The sequence below is a fragment of the Schistocerca nitens genome, chromosome 6 (genome assembly GCF_023898315.1).
Source record: "Schistocerca nitens isolate TAMUIC-IGC-003100 chromosome 6, iqSchNite1.1, whole genome shotgun sequence".
NCBI classification, from domain to species: domain Eukaryota; kingdom Metazoa; phylum Arthropoda; class Insecta; order Orthoptera; family Acrididae; genus Schistocerca; species Schistocerca nitens.
In genome coordinates, this window is record NC_064619.1 from 35,994,194 (window position 1) to 36,010,112 (window position 15,919).

General features: G+C 38.9%; 1 protein-coding gene across 3 annotated transcripts in view; it reads left to right on the forward strand.

The window, feature by feature from the left end:
* The window catches only part of LOC126263034 (sialin-like), a 276,453-nt gene extending 260,937 nt beyond the window's left edge, over nucleotides 1-15,516 (forward strand). The window contains exons 11-12 of one of the 3 annotated variants that reach the window (XM_049960003.1): nucleotides 2,231-2,402; nucleotides 15,115-15,516. In XM_049960003.1, coding sequence (XP_049815960.1) covers nucleotides 2,231-2,353 — 123 coding nt within the window. In that variant the 3' untranslated portion in view covers nucleotides 2,354-2,402; nucleotides 15,115-15,516. Of the gene's footprint in view, nucleotides 1-2,230; nucleotides 2,403-15,114 lie in introns of those variants that run through there. The other 2 variants (XM_049960002.1, XR_007546802.1) reach the window with 2 other exon arrangements.
* The last annotated feature ends 403 nt before the right edge of the window (nucleotides 15,517-15,919 follow it).

Consider the following 15,919-nt stretch of genomic DNA (forward strand, 5'->3'; position numbering starts at 1 on the left):
GTTCTGACACAGACATGACGGATTACTGATGCAGCCACAGAGATCTGAAGATGATCCAGAGAGATTGAAACTTGTCATGTATTTAAGAATGTTCAACCGAGACTGAAGAATAAATGAGAATTGTTTTAAATATCAGTGCAGTTACTGTTCTATAGTGACAAATATGTTGGCTGTAATGTACATTTAGATGGTATAAGTGTCAATAGCAGGAAACAATATAATGATACTTCATTATTCATACATTGTAGAAATTAAGTTCCTGTTAATTCCTTACATTTTGTTAATGTGTACCATAACTCATTCGTCATCCCTGAGGATTCTCCTTCTTTCAACAGATTCACGGTACATTATTTCTTTATGGAATTTGTTGTCAACAATCAACTGTAGTTTGAAAACAACACTAACATTCATGATTATAATACTAGAAGGCCTTAGTGTTTCCAAACGCTCCCCATTTTCTATGCCTCACCAGCCCTTTTCTTTCACCCCTCTTCATTTCCCTTCAATCCTTCTGCCAGAAGAAGGAGCCAGTGGCTCCAAAAACTTGCAAATTTCAATATCTTTATGAGTATTCTCCTGCTGCTGCTTGGTGAGTAGCTCTTTTATCTATCCGTTTATATTATATTTACACAGACGAGTGTCCACCTGCTTAGCTGGGTGGTAATGTGCTCACCTCCCATGCAAGTGGGCCCAGGTTCAATTCCCAGCCGGGTTAGAGATTTTCTCCACTTGAGGACTGGATGTTGTGTTGTCCTCATCATCATCATTTCATCCTCATCTTTGGCACGCAAGTTGCCCAAAGTGGTGTCGACTGAAGTAAGACTTCCACTTGGTGGCCAAACTCCCCCGGATGGGGCCTTCCGGCCAATGATGCCATACACTCATTTGATTTTATCACAAAGAGGAATGAAATATTCACCCATAAAAATCTTTTGCAATTTATCCACCAATGTGACGAATCTAACAGTAAAATTAATTTCAAACACAAACTAAAATTATATCTGTTTGATTATATGGAGGGTCATACGGTCAGTACACTGCACTTCCAACCATTGTCAGCCTTCCAACCTTGGAGCAGCCAGTTCTCATTCAAGTAGCTCCCCAATAGCCCTCATGATGTTTAGTGCACTGTATCACAGTCCTCCTACCAAGAAAAAATGTTCCTTACAGTACAAGAAATTGAACTCAGGTCCTTTGCATGACAGTCAAACATGTCAACCGCTCAGCTACAGAGGCAGACTAAGTACTTATCACCATCCTTAAAAAAACTTAGTTTAAGATTCATATGAAAGCCAGTCATGTAAGTAGTCAGCATGTGGCCATGTTTTTCTCTGAGAAAGTGTATTGTAATTGTAAATTAAATGACTTGCTTCACTTTATAGTGAGAGAATCCAATTATAATGTATAGAAAATAAAGAGCTAACTGACTCTCAAACCCAGTGCATACACCCACACAACTACATTGTCTCAACCAGGAATCACTCGTGTGTGTGTGTGTGTGTGTGTGTGTGTGTGTGTGTGTGTGTGTGTGTGTGTGTGTGTGTGTGTGTGTGTGTGTGTGTGTGTGTTATTTGTTAGTCATTTTGCATTGAGGAAATACATTGTCCAAAGTTTAAAGATGATTTCAGTCATGATTGTATGGTTCTCAATTGCTCAACACCTTAACTCTTTTTGCTCAACACCTTAACAATATAAACAGTGGTTACCTTTACCCCATCCATTATATATGGTCTTGTTATAGTTTCTCTTTTGTTTTTATATTCCTCATTCTTTCGTGTACATAGTCTTACTTATTTCTTTGATAAAATTTCTTTGTTCAAACCAGACTTCTTGCCCTTACTTTTTTGCAGCTATTTCAGTTCAAAGTCCTACTTACTGACAAGCTCATTGTCTTTTTGGTGTCACTAAATAATTTAGGATTCAGATTCTTGGGAGCTGCCGTTGTAGGTTTGTGTTCCATTCCAGTCCTTTGCTTTATGTGTCCCTTTAAATGACAAAATTTGTGTAATTTCTTCTTCCTTCTCATCCAGCACAATTCCTTAAAGGACCATTGCTTAAGAAAGTTATTCATTAATAGTTTTAAATGACTGTCAACCTCACAAACCTTTCTGATTGTCTTTGTTCTTCCTTTGCTATGCTTCAACAATATATACAGCATATTACAACAATTCACTTTTTTGTATATTTTTTTATAACATTAAATAGGATACTTATTTTCTTATTCTTACAGACAGAAAAAGAATGGCGGCTTGTATTTCTAACTGCTAGTGCAGTCTACATTGTGGGCACCATTCTTTATGGAATATTTGCCTCTGGTGAAACCCAACGCTGGGCAAAGCAAGGCCAAAAATGAAAAGAAAGACAGTATGGAGCATCAATATATAGAAACTCTTCTTATGAAGGTAACTCCTAAAAATGTACCACAAATAGTGAAACAGTAGTAAAATGGTATTTGGTGACAGTTGGCAGTTTCCAAATAATGTATCACGCATTAACAGTATCTTCAGAATGATGATGATGTTCATATGTTTGATGTACAGTAAGCACCGATAAGACTATATTACTGTTATTTTTGTAAATTGTGATTTATTTGTCCACAATGCACACCTTCAAATAATTTCAGTTGTTATACTGGAAACACATCAAAGTTAAGGTAAAACAAAAAGTTTTACATTGTTTATCACAAATTATTGCAATGCCATTTAGAGTTACAGATGATTTTTATTCAGGTGACTGGTCACGCTAATAATGAAACATAATCACTCATTAAAAATGAAATACAATAAATATTATACAAGTTTTAAATACCCTACAGCAATATCATTTACTGTCAAAACAGTGTACAAATAAGTGTATCATACTTTTCTGTGTCTCAAATTGTATAATTGTCCTCCATGAATTTTTCAGTCAAATAGTAGCACTGGTCCACTAATTGGTTGTATAGCAGTCTTTTTTTGGAAACAAATCTTTGTGTTAAATATACACTGATGAAAAAAAATGACATAACAAAGGAGGAGTTGTGTGACATAAATGAAAACTGGTAGCACCCCATGTTTCTAAATCTGAAAGGTGATGTCCATTGAAATTTCATGCCAGTCACTTGAGAGTGGTGCTAGAAATGCCTGTATGAGGATGCAAATCAGCTTTGCTTTAAATACATGCTGATACAACCATGAACATTAGTTTCATTTGAGATTGGACATGGTGAGTTGATATTAGTCAAGAATGCCTTAAAGGGAACAAAGACACCATTATCAACACCTCGCTGAGTTTGAAAGAGGCCATGTAATAGGACTATGAGAAGCTCTATGTTCGTTCTGTGATACTGCAGAAAGACTTGGCAGGAAGGTAGCCACTGTACATGATTGCAGCAATGGTCACAAGAATGTATGGTTGCAAGAAGACCAAGCTCCAGACATCCATGTGGCGCTACCGAGCCCATTGTGTTCGGTGTACAGCTCTGGCACATCATAAAACATCTGCAGCAGCAATTTGAGTAGCAGCAGCACCACCATGACACAACAAACTGTTACAAATCAGTTATTTCAAGGACACCTCCGAGCAAGACACCCTGTAACATGCATTCCACTGACCATAAACCACCACCATCTGTGACTAATGAAAGCTGGTTCTACCATGGTGCCTGTGGTGGCCATGTATTGGTTAGAAGGAGGCCAGTTCAGGGCTTGCAACCAACCTCTCTACATGCAAGACACATTGGACCTACAACTGGACCTATGGTCTGGGATGCAGTTTTGTATGACAGCACTCTCATGGTTATCCCATGCAGCCTGACTGCAAATCTGTACATCAATCTGGTGATTTGACCTGTTGTGCTGCCATTCATGAACAGCATTACACAGGGTATTTTCCAACAGAAGAACACTCACCCACATGCTACCATTATAACCCTACATGTTCTAAAGAGTGCTTACTTGTTGCTTTACCCTGCTCTATCACCATCTCTCTCTCTCTCTCTCTCTCTCTCTCTCTCTCTCTCTCTCTCTCTCTTTCTCAATCGAGCACATATGGGACATCATAGGACGAAAACTCCAGTGTCATCCACAACCAGCATTAACCGCACCTGTATTGACCGACCACGTGCCATGGGCATGAAACTCCATCCAACAGACTGATGTCTGGCACCTGTACAATACACTGCATGCATATTTGCTTGCTTAAATTCAGCATTCTGGCAATTTCACTGGTAGTTAATGTACCAGTGTTTTCACATTTGCAATGGCTTATCTCATGCATACAGTAACCTGTGATCTTGCAATGCTAATCAATTAAATATATTACCTAGACAAATGTATGGCCAAAACTTCATTATGCTGCATTAATAATTTTTTGTAGCTGCAATTTTTTCCCTCATCATTGTATTTCCACCTTTCCCAAACAATTTTATACTCCAGGCAACCAAAGCTGTTGAAAGGCAGGATGTAGGAAGAACTCCGCTTGCAGCTGGTAAAATTGTTTATTAAAACATGACCGGTTTTGTGGCTCTAGACCACATCATCAGGTGAATGTATGTGGTAAAAAGCAAAATGCAGTGTAACCACATTTTACAGATATTAAAATTAATAAAAGAATGTCTTTTTACCAAGTAGGTTCACCTTATAATGCGCTAAAAGCTGAGAAACCACTCGTGTTTCAATAAAAAAAAAAATTTACCAGCTGTAAGCGGAGTTCTTCCTAACATCATTCCACCGTTCAGTTTATTATAAATTTTTACTCACATATACTGAGGTGCTCAGGCATTAAGTTTTAAATTATGTGCATCTACCAGGTTTGTCATCAGGGGACAATTTGGAAATAAGGTGGAAAAGAGCTACAGTGAAAAAATAAATTACTTCTGTAAGGGTTTGAAGAACTTGCAAAATAATGGAAAGACAACTACTCACCTGTATCAGACTGATGTGTGGTGCGTAGAAACGTGTAACAGAAAACAATGGTCACTAGCTTTGACACTCTTACCTTTATTCTAGTAAAAGGCACACACATTCACACACACAATCACACAGAAACCCAAGTACACAGTGCCACAACCATGGCAACATAGACCAATGATCAGTATCACCGTGGCCATGGTAATGTGTGTTTAGGTGTCTCTTGTATTTTGTGAGTGATCTAGGAGAGCCAGAGCTCAAAAGCTAGTGAACAAAGTTTTTTGTTACTTGTTTCTTTGCACCACACATCAGTCTGATATGGGTAAGTGGTCACCATTCCCTTATTTTGGAAGTACTACCAACAGACTCATTTACAATTTGGAAGAGAAAAAACGACAGTACCTTACTTGTTAACTGGTAGTTTATTCTTCGTAGAGTGAAGAGCAGTTGGTTGGGGGAGGTTGGAAAGGAGGGACAGGTCACCGAGATGTCAGGTTGAGAGGAATCCATGTATTGTAATGATGTGGTGAGGCAAAAATAAATGTGGATGTGCTAAAGAGAATATAGGACGCCAAGAATAGTACATTGGTAAGCACAGTGCCAATTCCAGTCACAGTAGTGACAGAACAATATGCCCTGGAGTGATAAGAGTCAGCTATCCTGGCCCTGCTGCTGCTCAGAAGCTACTGGCAACATGAACTAATGCGTGATGTCACTTTAATGGTGCCAACAATTTCTTCAACAGTCTCTGGAGGAATAAAAGAAAGTTTTACGGACTGGTTGGAATCTAGGCAGCAAGTATACATAACAGCAAAACTCGCAGCACCTTAAAAAGGCAGTTGGATCAGTTATCAAAATATCTCACATAAAATGGAAACAACAGCTCGGTAGAGCATTCAGGTGTACTATGTCAATCAGTCAAGCCAAGAAAACCTGAGTGATCACGTAACTTCACTCTATAGGGAGGAGATGTTCCACTGTGTACTCAAGTTGGATATGCTCCACCAAAAGAAGGTTGACTTCTCAGTATTCTGACCTTCCTAACAAGGCATTGAGATGAATGGAACTCAACTATAAATAGTGCCATGAGACCAATAATTGTTCACAGTCTGGTTGGAATCCAGGCATTGCGTACATATAACAGCAAAATTCACAGGTGCAGTGCCTGAAGGAGATGGCTGAGTCGGTCATCGAAATATTATGCACTAAATGGAAACAACAACTTGGCAAAACATTCAAAAGCACACTATTAATCAGTCATGCAGATTACCCATTGGTGTGTTTTGAACGAGAGTGGACCTTTTGGAAGCCAAAATAGCAGTTCTTACCTGTACATGTTTTTGCAACATGGGGTGTTTCTGCTCACACCACACAAACTACTGTTCACTTACATGACGGAAAAATTACACCAGGGAAGCCTTTTTACAAGCTAGGAAGCAGAGCTGTCTTAGTGCAGAAGTGTGCAGGCCATTTGTCATGAAACCCAATGGGAATTCCTAACTTGAGTGCACTATTGTTGAAAGTATGTTTAAATTCAGTAAACTTGTAAATTTATGCAACAACTGGTGTTTGGGCAGTTTTCCAGAATCATCAGATGATTTTTGATCATGCACAATTAAGCTGTTAACCTTGCTGAAGCTCACCAGTGCACAGTTCAGTCTGAGTTGAGTCAATGTGTATATTTGTTACGGACGAATCAGGTTAGAATCATGTCTCAACAAAGCAAGTCACAAGGATTCTTTTCAGACTGATTCATTGGCATGTTTGTAGCAGCACAGGCAATAGACAATATCCTTGTTTGCAGTAGCAAACTGTCACAGATTATTGAGTTTAGAAACAGCACCAATAAATTAAATATCAGAAATGTCATCCCTTGATTTTAGCTTCATAAATCAATGAGACCTGCTGCATGATGACTAGCCAAGTATTCCTGTTACATTTTGCTGTTGCCTTTCCAGCTACAGGGACAAAATGAAAATAGATTAAGTGTAGAAACAACCAAAACTATCCAGAATCACTAGCTCACAGGTAAAACACACAGGTGTATGTTATCCACATATGGCTATATAGTTATTTTTACTGTATTTTATGGTTTTATAGTCAAGATTAGCATGCATCCTTAGTCTTCAGATTGTGTTTTGAAATGTCCATTGAAACTAAACTTGTCTTGTAGGTGTTTTATTGTGTTGTAATATGTTGGTAAAGAGCTGTGGCAAATTCCTTGCTGCATGCTCTTGTACCCATTGAAAGTCACCATGTTTATTTGCAGGTATGTTTGCCAATCTACCCAGTGTCTCTCCAACTCCACATCAATGTAGTTAACTGAAACTTTCTATTTTAATTAGGATCACTAGAAAGAGTAATATTTGTGTTTGAGTCTCACCTAATTATTTATCAGAGATGGCCACTCATTTATTTCTTCCTTGAATACAGCTTTTACCACTGAGTTGTAATATGTAATATTCACAATTATAAGTTCCCCTTACCTTTTTCAAAGCAAGAACAAAATCAGAGTCATTAACATTATATTCAACAATAGAGATTATGCAATGATAATGTTTGCCTTTCTTATGCAAGGAGTAATGTCTTTGGTTCCTACACAAAGTACAGTATCAGACACAGTTATTTCCATTAATAAAATGTGATATTACACGGCCCCAGTGAGAAGATTCCTTCAGTAGGTGTGACAGCAGTATGCACAGGGGATGGGTCCTTGTAGATGTTTTCTGTATGATAAAGAGTACAGAGGGAGCTGGCAAATAGTAAAGGAAGGAAGGAGGAATATTAGAATTTAACATTACATCAGTGATGATGATATTAGAGACAGACCACAAGCTCACATTGAGGAACAACTGGTAAGGAAATCAGCCCTGTCGATTTTAGTAGAACCATCCCAACATTAAGTTTAAAAAAATCTGAGGAAAGTAGGGAAAACATCAGATTTGGATGGTCAGGCAGAGGTTCGAACCTCTGTCCTCCTGAATGCAAATACAGTCTGGGGTTGTTTCTCTGTTTTCAGATTTGGACTATTAGATTTGCTTGATGGAAAAATGAACAGAAGTATATATCAAAATATTTTAAACAGTAGCTTGCTGCCAAAATAGTATGGATCAGACATTTTCTCTGTCTGCATTAGGCCCTATATAGTGCCAGCCCATGCATTGTTTGTGGTGCCATATTTATTTACTTTATTTTATGTGTTTGAGACACGTATTTCATAGATCCAGTATGGTGTGATTACGCATGGATGTGGAACGAGTCAAAGCAGATACAATGTAGATATCATACAATACAATACATACTGGTGTATTACACATGGTAGATGAATGATTCAAAACTGGCACAATACAATAATGTAATAGAGATAATAAACAATACAGTACAAAAATACAATACTGATAAAAAAACAATTCAGATATAATGACAAAGGAAATAATCTGAACTCCTACTCAAATTATTTATCTCAGCTGAAGAATTCATCTAAAGAGTAGAAACATTTTTCCCGTAGGAATTCCTTTAGCTTTTTTTGAATAACATTTTATTTTCTTTTAGATACTTTATATTACTTGGGAGTGCATTAAAGATTTTTGTACTTGTGTACTTTACCCCTTTTTGTACCAGAGACAGATTTTTCCATTCACTGTGCATATCTCATTTCTGTCTTGTGTTGTAATGATGGTGTGCCTCATTTGTTTCACATGCAGAGGAACTGCGAAGTGTGAAAGCCATGAGTGAGAGGAGATATTGTGACGTAGTGGTTGATATACCTAACTGTTTAAAAAGGTTGTGACACGAGGTTCTTGGAGGAACACTGCATATAATTCGGAGCACTTTTTTCTGGCTTACAAAATTTTTTTTGAAAGTGGTGAGTTGCCCCAAAAGATTATTCCGTAGCACATTACTGAATGAAAGTAGCCAAAATATGCAGACCTTGATACGTTGATGTCTCCAGTTTTGGAGATTATTTGGATGGCAAATGTTGCTGAGCTAAGCTTTTTTAGTGTTTGCTGTATGTGGAATTCCCAGTTGAGCTGGTTATCTATGTGAACGCCTAGGAACTTTGTGCACTGAATGCTCTGTAACTGTTGGCTCAACGCTCTGTAACTGTTTGCTCTCGTGTGCAATGTTAATCTTGTCTGGATTGGAACTGCATATAATTTGTTTTACTGAGGTTTATTGCTAGAGAATATGCTGTGAACCAGTTCAGAGCATTTGCAAGTGCTTGGTTGGCATTTAACTCTACATCAGTGGAGGTTTTGCTGGCTGACCTAATACTTGCATCATCTGATAACATTGTGATATTGCTAGCACTGTTTGAGGACAGGGGTAGGTCATTAATATATATATAATAAATAAGAGGGGACCAAGTACTGACCCTTGTGGAACTCCATGATGTACTGTTCCCCAGTCAGACTCTACCTCTCCTACTTGTAGATTGTTAACACCTAATACTATTTTTTGTTGTCTGTCTTCTAGATATGATCTGAGCCAGTTACCCATTTGTCCACGGATTCTATATTGGGCTGCTTTTTCTAAAAGTATTCTGTAATCGACGCAGTCAAAAGCCTTAGTCAGGTCACAGAATATGCCAACGGGTACTTTTTTCTTGTCAAGGCATTCTAAAACGTTATTTATGTAAGTGCATAAATTGCTTCAGTTGTAGATATACCTGATCTGCAACCAAATTGTTGTTTATTAATTAGTGCAAATTTTTCAATCCTGATGTATATTAATTTTTCAAAGACTTTATAAAATGCTGTTACAAGAGAGACAGGATGATAGTTGCAAACATCTGTGGGATCACCTTTTTTGTACAGGGGCTTCACAGTAACATACTTCATTTCGTCATGGAAGATACCTTGATTTAGAGAGGCACTGAATATATGAGCTAGAACTTTAGAGAGTTGATTACAGATGGCTTTCAGCAGTTTGCTGGAAATATTGTCTACACACGATGATTTTTTACTTTTTAGAGAAACTATGGTTTTTCTTACTTCTTGCACAGTTATGGGGGCCATACCTATCATGTCTATAGAGTTAGAGAAATGTTCTTTCAGCGTTTTTATTGCCTTTTCTGAAGAGCCTTTGCATGCTGTTTTCTCAGCAACAGTTAAAAAGTGCTCATTAAAGATTTTAGCTACAATATCTTGATTCTGAACTAGCTTACCTTCATTGTTAAGAGCAATATTTTGGGTCTTGTTGGGGTAATTTGCACCAGTCTCATTTTGTATCACTTCCCATATAGTTTTGGTTTCATTAGTGGAGCACAGATGCATACTTTTTCATTTCTGAATGACTTTGTTAAATATTTTACAGTATTTTTATAGCTATTTAAAAGGTTAGGGTCATCTGATTTTTTTGAGGCAATGTACAACTCTCTCTTTCTTTTACATGAAATCCTAATTCCAGTGGTAATCCAAGGCTTCTAGCATCCACACTTTGGCACTTGGGTGCTGCACAGCTCTGTCTAGTCTGAGGGCGCCACTGCAACATACTAGCCTGGCAGCGTCAGTGGGATAGGACAGCAATTCCTCTGGACTGACAAGTTCACAAGTAGCACCAGTATTTACTGCAGCCTGTAACAAGTTTATGAGTACTCTTGCCCTGAATACTTTGAATGACTGCCAGTCTAGAGGATAGAATTTAAGAGAAGCCCTCTCAATTCTTTCTTTCATTTCAGGTGATATCGTGGGGTATATGTAAGTCAGAAAAAGGCAGTTATTGCATGTTGTAAGATTTTTATCTTTGTTCCTTCAAGGCAGCAAGAAATATCACCTTACATTGTATTACTTCTTTTTGTCCTACTTGGTGTATGTAGAAAAAGTTCAGAATCCATCAGCATACAATAATGGTGATTGTCGGAACAAATGGCAGTTCCAAGTGGTCGGTAATGACTGAGCACATCTAGGAGTCCAAAACACACCAAGGTCATTGTAAGCGTAAAATATCAGTCCAGAGTGAACACCTGAGAGAGAAGTCTGAAACACATGTAATAGATGGAACAATGTATCAAATGGCTTGGTCTTAAGGATTCCAGTGATAAAACGCAAGTATCAGTAGGTGAATTTATGTTCATATTTAAGACGAAAAATCTGCCAGGGGCACGCCTAGAGTACCTTCGGCTTCCACAATTAGCGGACCTGTGAGAAACTGTAGTTGGTCACCAACCACAGTATGCCCCTCTCCGTAGTGATACTGCGGTTTGATAGGGAATCTGGATCACTGTCAGGTACAAGAACTAATGTTACTGTTTTTGCCATGATATTCACACTTATGATTTACCAAATGTTTATATCATGTTAACACTGAAAAATATATTTGAAAACATTTTGTGACACCTACAAAATCAGTACATAAACTATTGCCTTTATCACAAAAAGATGAATAAATTTCAATATGTAATGCATCACTCACTCATATTTTTTCTCAGTGTGTAATCATCAGCTTTTTTCCTTTTCATGATAAAATTCCAGTTTTCTTTAATCATTTCTATCTCAGATGACATCACTGCAGGATTGAGACCACAACTAATGGAAACAATGAAACCCCACCTTCACAGAAGTGTAGGAATGTAAATAGTTTTGCAGTGTTCACAAATATGTGGGCTGCCTTCAGTGCGACAGTTTACAGAATATCTTGCGAACCCTACAGGGTGATTTCCATACTGTGAACACAAACTAGCTTGGCACTATAAAGAGTGCTGCTTTGCATCATCATGTTCTTTTCTACATATTGCATCGTTGTTAAAAAAAAATAATTCTGAAGATTCGTTTGTTCGGTCTCCTCAAGCCCACAACCTAAACTGGACTGAGCGCCCTTGGAATGAATAATGGCATTTGGTTGGAAACCAGATTAATGAACAAGTAAAACCAGCAACAACTATTCAGAACAGCTCACAAACAGTGGAAACTAATTCTTCTTTCTTCAGAAATTAGATGAAAGATAATGCTGTAACTAATTTGAAGGGTTGTCCCAATAACGTTAGAAGTGTGGCTGGTGGCTGGAATGAAGAAAACAGCAGCAAGTGTATGGAAGCATATGGTCACATAATGAACATTCATTTCACATAACACAACACTTGTTTGGATTTTCTCTGCCTGGTCAGTTATTCCCAATTTTTCACCAGTTCAAGAGTTGTTTGGTGTACTGATTCTTTCAGCTATTCTTTTTTGTGGATTGTAAGTTTTTCTCAAGTTAGTTATAAGAAACATTACCTCCAGTCTCCTTCAATTTGTGAGCACTTTAGATTAAGATACATTCAGTCTGTTGATCCACAGTGACAAAATCTTCATGAATGTGCAGCTTGTCAGAAAAACTTAATACATACAACGGAAAATCCAGGATGGAATAATGACGATATTATGAAGAGGATAGATTGCTACTCACCATGTAGTGGAGATGCTGAGTTGCAGTTAGGCACAGCAAAAAGACTGTCAAACAAGTAAGCTTTCAGCCAAAAAGGCCTTCTTTCAAATTAGGCAACATACACCCACTCACTCATGTAAATGCAGTTCACACATAACAATGACAACTGTATGCCTTGGCAGCCACACACAGCAGTCATGTTTGTGTGAGTAGATAGGATTATAATTTCAGGATCAGTTTTTAGGTAGCAAATTGTGGTTATTTCTGTGGATGTAAGATTAGTTTGCATGTTGAGGGCTTTGGGGTCCAACTTTGGTCGTAGCCCCCACAGAAGTATCAGTCCTTACCAAAGGCCTCACTTTTGCCCCTCTTCCAAATTCAGTCATGCAAGACATGTTAAAGACCTTCTCTCCTTCTCCTGGTCCATACAGTGGAAACACTTTTTCGCCACCAACCTTACCAATCAGACTCGAACACAACCAATATTGAACCCTGCCTGACTCAGGTCACTCCTCCATCCAATCATAAACCACCCTCACTGACCCCAAATCACCCCATGTTAACTTTCCAGAATTTCTTAACCTCAAACTTTGCCTCACCATAATTCCCCAAATCCCTCAATATGCAAACTAACCTTACATCCACAGAAAGAGCCACAATCTACTGCCCAAAAACTGGCCCCAACCTTATAATCCTACCTACAGACAAAGGCTCCATCACTGTCATTTTAGACCGCAAGGATTACCTGGCAGAAAGACCCTGTCAGCTGTCAGATTTATCTACCAACAAATCTTCCCACAGTGACCCCATTCCAGAAATCCAGCAGGATCCCCAGTCTCTCCTCAAATTCCTTAGGCCCAACCCAGAACCTCTCCCCTGAGTCCATCTCTCTCTTCACTCCTACCACTCACCACACTCCTACCTTCTACATGCTTCCTAAAGTCCATAAACCTAGAACACTCCTTTGTGGCCAATTACTGTGCCCTCACTGAGAGAATCTCTGCTCTCATAGACCAACACCTATTACCCACAACCTACCCTCCTAAATAAAAGATGCCAACCATTTCCTCTACTGATTCTGGTGCCCTGTTCATCACTGTTGATGCTACCTCCCTTTACACTAACATCCCTAATGCCCATGCCCTTACTGCTATTGAAGACCATCTTTCCCAATGCCCAACAGATTACAAACCTTCAACCTCCTTACTAGTCACAATGACCAACTCTATCCTCACCCACAATTACTTCTAACCTACAAACAAATCTGGGGTATGGCTATGGGCATCCACATGACACCATCCTATGCCAACCTATTCATGGGCCATCAAGAGGAATCCTTCCTAAACACCCAGAATCCTAAATCCCTCACCTGGTTCAGATTCATTGATGACTTCTTCATGATCTGGGTCTAGGGTGAGAACCTCAAGACTTTCTACCCCTTTTACTTCACCGTGTCCTACCCAACCCAACATGCCACCTTTCTCAATGCTGACCTCCACCTCAAGGTTGGCTACATCTGAACTTCAGTCCATAACCAAGAAGTCCCTTCCATACAACCTAGCCACCTGTGGCCATCGCATCTGTAGTGATGAGCAGTCCTCAAAATATACCAAGGTAAGGGTCTCACTCAGGCCTCCTACACAGACTTGTACAACAACAGATCTCCTGTGCCTTGTCTCTCCAGTCACCCACCGCCTCCCATAATCCCACCATCCAGCCACAGAGGAGCATTCCCCTTATAACCCAGTACTACCCAAGACTGGAGCAACTGAATCACATTCTCTGCCAGGGTCTCAACTACCTTTCATCATGCCCTGAAATGTAGGAATGTTCTACCCACTATCCTTTCCACCTCTCCCACAGTTGTATTTTGTCGCCTGCTGAACCTACACGTATCCTCATTCGCCCCCCACACAACCTCTGCTCCCAATCCCTTGCCTCATGGCTCATATCCCTGTAGTACACCTAAGTGTACTGTCCCATACATCCTCCCACAACTACCTACTCCAGTCCAATCAGAAGCATCACCTATCCCATGAAAGGCAGGACTACCTGTGAAATGAGTCGTGTGGTCTACAAGCTAAGCTGCAACCACTGAGCTGCATTCTTCATGACATGGCAATCAACAACCTGTCTGTCCGCATGAATGGCCGCTGACTTCTAGACAACCCTGTTGCTAAGCATGCTGCCCAACATGACGTTCTTCATTTCAGTGACTGCTTCACAGTCCCTGCCATATGGATCCTTCCCACCAACACTAGTTTTTCTGAATTGCACAGGTAGAAATGCTCCCTGCAATATATCCTATGTTCCTGTAATCTTCCTGGCTTAAACCTTTGCTAGTCATTGTTCTTACCATCTAGCCCTTTCCCTGTTTCCATACCAGCACTACACAGCCTCTATTCCACCAATGCACTCGCCATCTTTTTACTTCTCTCCTTTTCCACTCCCTCCTCCCTCCTGACAGCACCTCTCTTCACCTCATCCCTGTATGCTCCCACAAACAGTGTGTGTGTGTGTGTGTGTGTGTGTGTGTGTGTGTGTGTGTGTGTTGTCTATTTCTGATGAAGGCCTTGTTGGCTGAAAGCTTACTTTCTGACATTCTTTTTGTTGTGACTATCTGCAGCTCAACATATCTACTAATTGGTGAGTAGCTAGACTATCATTTTCATAATATTATCATATTCCATCCTAGATTTTCCATTGTTTGAAACTGAAATATGTGATATGGATATTAATATATAGGTTTGCATTAGCATAAAATAAATTACCTATCTGACTTATGTGTGTGGATACTGTTTTAGAAATGAGCAGTCAATATCTGATACTCATAGCTTTCTTCATGCTTATTATCTTCCAGGAAATCCATCTCAAGATGCATTCAGTAAACTAGTATAACCTTCAACTGGCCTGTGGTAATAAATGTGGGCTCATATTGTGACAAATTCCCTCGCCTAGCACAAGGAAAGTTACTCCATGCCTGCAGATGTATTGCTACAGAGCTCCACAATGCTACAACAGTTTGCCTTCAGAACTAGTGACTGTGCATCTTTTATTAAGTGCTTACATTAAATATTGCAGTAATATTGGCACGTCTTCACTGTAATATTCACAAGAAAGTGTTTAAAAGTAATTACTTACTCTCTTTGTACCAAGAGCTTCATCATATTGCTGAAGTTCACTTTTCATGCTACACAAAAAAGATCAAATGTTTTACTTCCATATTGGCTGATTCATTACTGTGACCAGTGTAATTAAACCCTTACTACAGAACTGCAGCCACTCATCCATGTTGTTTTTTATGCTCAGTTGAATTAGTAGGATGCAATTTTAACTGAAGATTTCTTTCAGATGTCATTAAAATGTACATGCCTCAGTTAGAGCGGTCAACATACTGATGCAATTTTTGTTTAAAAACTTGTTGTTGTGTGTTTGACACCATATTTTTGTGAAATTCTAATGCAAGTGAAATTCTAAAGTGTTAATATATGAGATAAATGCTGGCTGCAAATTACTGAGAAAATACCTGAAAACATCTAGTGTATAAATGCACATAGTGATTTTATAGCTACACTTGACAGGTTGATCATATGTGCATTATGAAGTAATTTGCAGGCCAGGTTCACAGTCTTATTCAGTGTGCTCCCTTCATTAATTTTGGCTTT